This window comes from Benincasa hispida, chromosome 1 (genome assembly GCF_009727055.1).
Source record: "Benincasa hispida cultivar B227 chromosome 1, ASM972705v1, whole genome shotgun sequence".
NCBI classification, from domain to species: domain Eukaryota; kingdom Viridiplantae; phylum Streptophyta; class Magnoliopsida; order Cucurbitales; family Cucurbitaceae; genus Benincasa; species Benincasa hispida.
In genome coordinates this window covers 31586292-31596074 of record NC_052349.1, presented here as the reverse complement: position 1 = coordinate 31596074, position 9783 = coordinate 31586292, and the positions used below count along the sequence as shown (strand labels likewise).

Below are 9783 nucleotides of genomic sequence, written 5' to 3'. Positions count from 1 at the left end.
TTTTTTATTGTTTAATTTATTAATCTATTACACTTATATAAAGTCTTCATATTTAATTTCATAAATTGAATATAAACATTTTCATAGATAACCAAACATGGTTATCTTTAATTCTCAAATATTTTATTCCCAAGACATCATTTATTTGCAGGTATCTAGAAACCTTAAACCGAATTGCCCCTAAGATATTTCCCACTTTTACGACAAACAAACTTTTTTTAAACTCTTTAAATAATTTTTCTTGGTTCTTTCCCATCGAGTTTGAGTTAAAATTTTGAAAAAAAAATCAACCGCATGTCCAGATTTATTAATAAACGGTTGATTTTATGCTTGTGCCCCTAATTATTATATTATCTTATTATTATTTAGAAACCTACCAATTGGACTGCTCAATCAAAAAGACCTTTATATTTTTTTCTTAATCGGTAATGGTGTGTCTCAAATGGCTCTTTTAGTGTTTAAGTTACCAATTGTAGTGTAGAACACTAAGAATATAACCGTTGTTTCCAATCTCATTGGGGGCAAATATACCTTTATTTTCCCTCTCAACTTGATTTTATTCCTGAACACCCCATGAATATGAATGATGTGTGATCCCTAAGTCTATTAAATGAGAATGTGGTCCCATTTGAACTGGGAGACAATACAAATGAGTTTATGAATTGAGAGTCGATCTTAGATGTAGATATATCGATAGATTTTAATATAGACGTTGGTGTGGGATTTGTAAAGGTATCTAAGGTAGTGACTAATGTCATTGATGGAAAAGGAACAGTCGACGATTAACTTAGAATCACAGAGAGATGGAAGATCGCTGGCAGAGAGTGATCAGACAATCAATAATAAATCTTTCACGGATTCAATCACAAATGGTGAGCTAGTCACCAAGCATATGCAAAGGAATTAAGTGTACCTCCTAACATTCGATCAACTCTATGCCATCTCATCTAAGTCCACCTTGTCTGTAGAAGATGTCTAAGTTGGTAATCTATTCTTGTGCAAAAAAAAAAAAAAAAGGATTTGTGTAAGAAATTGTTAGTCATTGCCATGAAGAAATTTAAAACAAGTATTAATGATTTATGTTCATATGTTAACAATAGGAATATTTGTGAAGCTTTTTTTTTAAAAAAAAAAATTAAGAATATTTTGAAACTTTTGAAAGTCCATGAATATTTTTAAAACAAAAACAAGGTTTTCATACAAAACTAACATTAAAGATATTTTTTAATTTTTTAAGTTAAATGGCACTTTGGAAACTTTTGAAAAGGAGGTATTGTTGAGGATTTAATATAATTTAGCAAAAAAAAAAAGAATAAATAAAAATAATAATAATAAGCTCATGGCTTTGTCGTTGTCCTCTCCTTGAGCCTTGACTCTTGACGTTGAGGGAAAATCGTGTGCATGTTGTTCATGGATTTGAAATTAATGTATAAATTATATGATGATACTGATGAAATTATATAATACAAGTTTCTAAAATATCTATCACTTCATAAATTTTTATATTTTATATTATTTAACTTTCGATGTCTATTTAATCTTTAAACTTTAGTAAAAACAATCATCTTTCTCGCAGGTGTCTAATAAATAACATGGCTATAGATATTAATAAATATTAACATATTTGTATGTGCAAATATTAGAGTCGTCATAAAATCGTTATGAATATTAAGCGTGCAAATATATATTAGATGATGGAATGATATCAAGCAAGAAAAGATGTTTTAAAGTTTATAGACCTATATAAAATAACCTTTAAAACTTTAACATCCAAAGAAAATTTTGACCTTTTAACACACATTCATCGTAGAAAATCAATATATAGGTCCATCGTTTATTAAAAGATGATAGAGATAATAAATTTTGAGAGTAAAATACATCAGATTTATTTTTTTTAGCATACAAAAAATGCATAACGCTACCATGTCATGCAGTATTCATATTTATTATAGGATTAATATGTTATATGCCTCTTCATAACCTATTTGTATTGCGAGTTTTGTTTTATAGGTATGGATATAAAAATATTAAACATTCATATATATGTTTGAATATGTAAGAAAATTAAGGTCATGTTTCTTTCATCTAATTCTAATTATTAAACCAATTGATTAAATATAAGAGAATAAATTAGTATTATATTGTCAGCTCTTCGATTATAAACTTACTTGACCAGCCATTATCTATTTAGACAAGTATTTAAAACCATACTAGACATAGTATCATGTCAAAAAATGGTATAACGTTAAAACAAACAAACAAACGACATGAAATCAGTGAATGCAGTTTATTGAGACAGCATAACAGATTATGGATAGCAGGATCAATCATGTCACATATTTAAACTTATAGATTTCGAATGGTTCAAAGTCGAGATTTGGATTTTTGTGATTGCGGTAATTTACGGTAATCGTATACGCCTATTCCCCGCTTTCTTCCCAGACGACCAGCATCGACATACTGCACAAGAAGGGGGCAGGGAGCATATTTATTGTCACCAAGTCCACAGTGGAGAACCTTCATGATTGATAAACAAACATCCAAACCAATGAAGTCTGCAAGCTCCAAGGGACCCATGGGATAATTTGTTCCTAGCTTCATTCCCTTGTCGATGTCTTCCTTCGTTGCCACTCCTGTGTAGAGAGTGAAAAACGCCTCATTAATCATCGGCATCAGGATTCTGTTCACGATGAATCCGGAGTAGTCCTGAGAGCATATCACTGTTTTGCCAAGCCTGAAAATAAAGAAAGTTTAAACTATTATCAAGTGAAGTAGTCCTGTGGTACTGGAAAAGACAACTGATGGTGGAGGAACAGAGGCAAATTTGAGAGCAATCAGTGAAGTGAATCACCTCTCAGCCAAGATTTTTATAGCATCAAACGTTTCATCGGATGTATCCGCACCTCGAATGATCTCAACCAACTTCATTATAGGCGGGGGATTCATGAAATGCATGCCAATAACCTGCGATGCTTGCAGTTTCATTCAATGCATGCCAAGTAAAACTACACATAAATGACACTTTAAGAGAAAAACAACAGTTTAACTACATATAAATGCATCGGCATTCGTTCATGCGAGGGGGGAGAGAAGCTGAGACCTGCTCAGGACGCGTGGTTGCTGACGCTAAGCGAGTAATCGGGATGGAACTTGTATTAGAAGCTAGAATGGAAGACCGTTTTGCAATCTTATCTAATTCAAGAAATAGCTTTCTTTTAACATCTTCCAATTCCACGATAGCTTCAATGATGACATCTGCTGAATGAAGCTCTTTCAAATCAGTTGAAAACTTTAGACGTTGAAGAGCATTGACACCAACTTCCTGTTAAGTGGATTTCGTAAGCTGGTTAAATGTCTACCATTTGAACGGCAGAACTCAAATAGAGTAACAGAGAAGTTCATTTGAACAGTAGAACTCTGTTATAGAGTTGTGAGTCAGCCTTTCCATAATCAATGTCAAACCCATAATAAACAACTCAGTTTTAACTATAGTCACCTAACTTTTATGTTAATTGTTAAACAAGCTCGTCTAGATAAGTAGTTACCATAGGTTGAATCCACAATCACTCCACTCGTTAGTTATTTATTATATTCATTATTACAATACACTATAATACATTGCAATAGCTGGCTATAAACTGTCCTCTCAATTACATTCCATTTATAGGCATAGAAAATTAAAAGGACCCTAGCAATCGGAAAAAATGTACTGAGGCGTTCAACATTCTCCACTTCAGAAATCTTTCCTCTATTGATTTAGTTGATATTATTCATGGCTTCTACAAGCCTGCAAGTTATTATTGTTTAATGCAAAAAATTGAAAGAGCTATAAGAAAGTAGATTGGGTTCAATGCATCATCTTGTGGCTTACAGAGAAGCTAGTCAAGGTTCACTCTTGTTTCAATGGCTCCCTCCAATCAAATCCAATTCCCGATCATATGTCATTGAATGAGTCTATTTTCAATTTCAATTATTGATCTATTTTCAAGAGGATTTAGCCAAGCTCCGAATCATTCAAATCAATCTCAATGGTATAAAAATCATGTTTAAAAGTGTGAAATCAAACCATAAATTGATTTTGAATAATGAAATGCACGTTTCTGATTTAAAAATTTCATAATCACTCCATAACAAGCCCTAACACTCTGTGATTCTCAACAATTAATCTGTTAAGAGCTATTCTAATAAAATAAACAACACAAGAAACCCAATAAATGATAACTCAAAGCTAACATAAAACAGCTAATAAAGCATCCAATGACACTCAAACCCCATCAGTCAAAAGAACTATGTAGAAGTTAGGTGAAGCAATCAATCGAAAGAATTCTTACTCGAGAGAGAAGGTTTTTAGAGATCAGGCGTTGGATTGAGGAAGAAATGGAGTCGGATGCTTTAGCAAGAGCGGCAGGGTCTGAATCAATTAGCCAAACTTCATGGCCGTGTGTGGCGGCGAGTTGGGCAATTCCGGAGCCCATTTGACCGCCGCCGACGACTCCAATGGCCTTGATTTCCGTCATGGAGAAACCCCAAATCAGGTGGCGATGTTTGAAATCGTATTCGATTATCCTCCGGTAACAACAGGTTCGGTGGTAATATTTGATTCAATCTCCATTCTGATACGCTTCTTCATATGGAATGGAAGCATGGATAAGGACGAAATACCATTAATTATTATTTATTAGTTACAAATTAGAATTAGAAACACAAATAAATTACGCAACCAACAGCATATATTTCAACTCACGTGTACTATCAACCGTTAGATTAAATACATTCAATTTTAGTTTATATATTTTTAAATGTGTCGTTATGCTTTTATATTATGTACCTTAAAATTTAGTCACTTCAAATTAATTTTTATCAAAATTGATTGATAATTATTATACATAATATTCAAATTAACGTGGTTATAAAATAATTGATGCCACAATTAGGTTGTATACTATAATACATGATTTTAAAGAATCTAAGGATTAATGTAGAAAAAAATTTAAAATTTAAAACATGATACCAAAATTGAATCATTCTATTTATATTTACGATGATGTTATTAGTGATATTTTCTCTTTTTTTTTCATCAAATTTTTTTAGTATATATATATTTGAAATATCTAAAACTCAATTGACATAAAATTTGTATTATCAATTTCAAAACTTAAAAATTAATTCTTCCCTCAGTTAAAAAAAATATTTAATATATTAATTGACTCCAATTAAAGATTGCAAAATTCTCCAACAGGTAAATTAGATCCCTGATCAAGGACGAAGAGGAGATCTCCACCCCATCCCCTACTCGGAACCCAATTCCCGTCCCGTTCCAAATTTATTTAATTATTAATATATGTGTATATATATATGTGTATACACACAAACGCAGTAGCTCTACTGTTTTAGTTAATTTTTTATTTTAATTTTCTAATATCATAATTTAATTTTAATTAAATTTATAATAAAAGAGCACTAAAATATTTTTTTAATTATTAATTTAAATAAATATACATAATAATAATATTAATTTCTTACTTAAAATTTATAATTTCAATGAAAATACTAAGTTTAATTAATTTTAAATAATAAAATCAATAAAATAATACTAAAAAATGCAGGATTTTTTTTTTTTTGCGGAACCTGAATCCCCGAACGGAGATTCCCTAACCTCAACCGCCTAAAACGGAAAGTGGGTGGGGGATGGAAATTAAAAATCCCCGCAAAGATGGAGATGGAAAGTGCATCTCGGCCCACTCCGATTCTGTTACCATACCTAACTCCATTTAATATCAAATCGGTCTATTTATATATATATAGGTTAAGAAGGAATGAAGAGAGCATAGATATCACTTCAAAGAAATAAAGGAGTTGAAAAATATTTATAAATTTGTTCTTATCATTATTTTCATAGATGATGGAAAAAATAGGATGTTTGGAAATAGAGTTTTATTCTTTTATGGTTTAAAAACGTGCTTTATGAAGAAAGTTGTTTGGTAATGTAATTTTCGAAAATTATTTTGAAAAAAAATGATAATCATTTTTAAGGAAAAAATAGAGCCTACTAAAGAAAATAAAACAAAATTTAAAAATATAAAACAGAAAATGAAAATAATAATTTTCCTTTAATTTTCAAAAATTAAAAATAAAAAATCAAATAGTTATAAAATAGGATCTACGACCAAAAATTCACATTCATTCGAATGAGCATGATTACTTACTATAATATGTTAATGTTAGTACATAATAATAATAATAATTATTATTATTGGTTAAATTTGTAGAAAGTATATATGGAAATTAATGACATTTAATATGGGTGCAGTGGTCCGGTTTGGCTGAGAAAAACAACGGAACCGGCTTTGAAAGGAAATCGTGGCGACCAAAGCGTTGGACCATCGATTGAGTTAGTTCAGATTATGACTATAAAGCTTCCAAAATCCAAACTTCCTTTCTTCTTTAGCTTGCGTGTAAGAGTAGGAGTATGCTAGATAGGTGGAGTCTTTTATTTTAATATTATACTTTGAAAAAATAATTTAAAAAATATATTGCTTTTGAAAATGTTTTGAAAAATGTGGTACTATGACATAGTTATTTGGAAGGTCGAGATTGAACATTCAATCAATTAATGGAAAAAAATAAGTTAAATCGAGAGTTGAAATCTCGACCATCTTCTTGCCTATTTTTAATTTTATCAAATTTCCTCTCATTTTTATTCCCTTTTCCTCCCCCCAAACTAACAAGACAACAATTCGATTTTCAGCGACAACTTTCACAAAATTGTTGATTTCTGGATTTTGAACCATTAGATCGTGCTGAAACTTGGTCAGTCTATTCGAGACATATAGGGTCTCGTTTTGAATGGTTTGATCATTTTTTGAGCTTTGGTTTTTCTGTAATCGCTGCTGGATAGAATCTATAAAACTGGAAACTCCCATTCTCTCTCACTCTCGCGAACCCGCCTCATGTAAGACTCTTACTACCAACTGCTATAAACCATTTGCGCCATCCGATGCAACGCCCGCCGCCCGTCTATAGTTGTCGTCGCCGCCAGCAGCACTAGCGCTATTGTCGCTGGAATTGATATTTTGCGTAAGTTATTTGGTATTTTTTGGGTTTTCTTGGAAGATCTTGAATAATCAATTTTTTGTTTAAGTTTTAGCTTATCCATATTATTTTGATGTTGAAATTGGGTTTTCTAGACTCTCAAGGTGCTTTCGACAAGTTTAAAATTGTTGGGCGTCCTTTTTTTTTTTTACTGGTTCAGGGTCTTTGTTGAGAATTTTCGGATACCCACTAAGTGTCGGCTTAACTTTTATTTTAATTATGATTTTTGGAGGCTGGATTAGCATATCTAAAGTTGTTGTCCATTAGAGTTAAAGGTTGATTTTGGTGATATACTTTTTGGATCGTGTTGATTTTGAAGCTTCGAAGTGGTTTTGGATCAGACCACATGTTAGGTAAGTTTTTTTGGAGACATTTGGGTTAAGTTATGATTGGAATTGTGCCCTAAACGTTGGATTTAATTTCACTTTATGTTTTTGGATTTACTCAGGATTCAATGTATTGTGAAGTTGAATTGCTAGCTATTTGGACTTATTTCCAAGGTAAGTGTCTTACTACTGGTTTGAAACCACATGATGATTTTTAGATTGTTCATTAGAAGGATCAGTGGTACTTAAGAAGTTAGATGTAATTACAGGGGCATATCGATAAATTGGCCCAGCTATACTTAGAGTGATCTGTGAAGGGTTATCGCACTGTTGATTAGTTGATATAGACACAAAATATATCGGTAATGAGGAGAGTACAGCTGTCGGTCTTTAGTGGGGTGCTCGACAGTTAATGGATGGTGGATCCCATGACTAAAAAGTTTAGTCAGTTATTCACGTACCGTTGGAGCTTCAAACTACAGGTCCATAAGGTCCCCTTGGTAGCTCAATGGATTCAAGTTAAGAATCAGTTCGTAGGGCTGATTTGAAATTTTCAAATTGACAAGAGGAAATTCAATTATATATGATATAATTAGTGTGATGTATGAGATACATCAAGTAGAGGATTAATGTAAATATGATTTACATTAAGTACCATAAAATAGAAAAAGAACTATAGTTTATATGTTTCATGAGATAAAATATTAAAACTATCGGTTATAAATATAATATGATAAGTTGGTTATCATATATATTTATAATAATATTAATTATATGATAATTATCACTTTTTCTCTAATAACCAATTGTGTTAGAGGTTATTGGTGGTTTTATGATAACTGTGAGATAAAAGGAAAAAGGTTTTCCTAAATTTGGAAGAGTTACTCAAATCCGAAAGAAACTCATGAAGATGCTATCAAGTGAAAGTGTTTCACTAAACGATAGCTAGTAGAGAGACTAAACGATCATAGAATGTCACTATACGACAGTTCACTCAGTTGGTCGTACCTAAACGATTGCTTGACATTATCTATACGATAGGTTGTCATCTTCTACACGATTGAGTACATTGTCTATACAATAGACTGTGTCATCTTTCACTTGCTCAATCGTCTACACGATTGTTATTCCTCCAGTCTCGTCCTCTAATGAAGTCCATACAGAGCCCACAACTCCTGAATTCTCATACCGAGAATACCAAGGTAACCATTGTGGTGGTGTCCGCACTTAACTCGATTGAGTTCGAGGTTCTAGAGGCCGTTCGTTGGGTTTCGTGTTATTTGTATGGTGTTTGCTGTGGATCATGTTGTGTTGCAGTTGTTGTATTTGAATGTTCGTGTATTGCTATCTTAAACGTTTAGAGTTCGATCAAGGGAATTTGAAGAATGAGTCTTCAAAGGTATGATACTTTATCCCTTGATTATCTTAAAGCATGCTGTAATTTCGTATTATGTATGGCTTGTTAGTTTCCATTTTGTACTATAATTGTGTATGTTCAATTTCAAATGGAATTTGGAACGATCATTCCGCTGCTCATGGAAATCCTAATGTCAGATTTCCTTCAGATTGAGAGCGTTTTGGTAATTTTTCCCAAGTTAAGCGATTGTGTTTATGATAAAAGTTTTAAATGTGGACTGATGCATGCTAGGTATATATGGTGCATGCTGACCTTTTAATTTGGGCAATGTACACCTTACAACTGATTGTGTATTCTTTCGGGATACACACTTATGCCTGTTTATGTGCATATTTATGACTGTTTGTGTACCTTCGAATATACACCTATGACTGACGTGTGCTCCCTTAGGACACACCAATGACTGATTTTTGTACCTTCAGGTATACACCCATGACTGAAATATGCTCCCTCGAGACATACCTATAACTGATTTGTGTTCCTTTGGGTATACACCTATAATTAACGTGTGCTCCCTCGGGACACATCTACTACTGATATGTGTACCTTCGAGTATACATCTATGACTGATGTGTGTTCCCTCAGGATCACGTTTATGACTGATATGTGATCTTCAGGTTCATTATGACTGGTATGATATGGATGTACACTGTTGCCTAGATAAAATGTTTAACATGTTACCTAGAGGGCCTAGTAGTGGGTTACTTACTGAGTATTTCATACTCACCCTTTCTTATTTTATGTTTTTTCAAATAATGACAGAAATAGACCGTGGAGCTGTCTCTTATACACATCTAGATGTGTATAAGAGACAGGTTATGTAGAGGGCCTAGTAGTGGGTTACTTACTGAGTATTTCATACTCACCCTTTCTTATGATATATTTTTCAGGTAAGGGCAAGGACGGACCGATGAATGACAAGAAGAATCTAACTGTGCCATTGGGACC

At 32.5% G+C, this 9783-nt stretch overlaps 1 protein-coding gene across 1 annotated transcript; it reads right to left on the bottom strand.

The window, feature by feature from the left end:
- Positions 1-2198: 2198 nt before the first annotated feature.
- On the bottom strand, positions 2199-4665 carry LOC120070314 (3-hydroxybutyryl-CoA dehydrogenase). Its single transcript, XM_039022238.1, has 4 exons — positions 4332-4665; positions 3101-3322; positions 2852-2964; positions 2199-2734 (listed from the first exon to the last, which is right to left on the bottom strand). The coding sequence occupies exons 1-4, from the start codon at positions 4515-4517 to the stop codon at positions 2365-2367; spliced, it is 891 nt and encodes a 296-aa protein (XP_038878166.1). The 5' UTR covers positions 4518-4665; the 3' UTR covers positions 2199-2364.
- Between the last annotated feature and the right edge of the window lie 5118 nt (positions 4666-9783).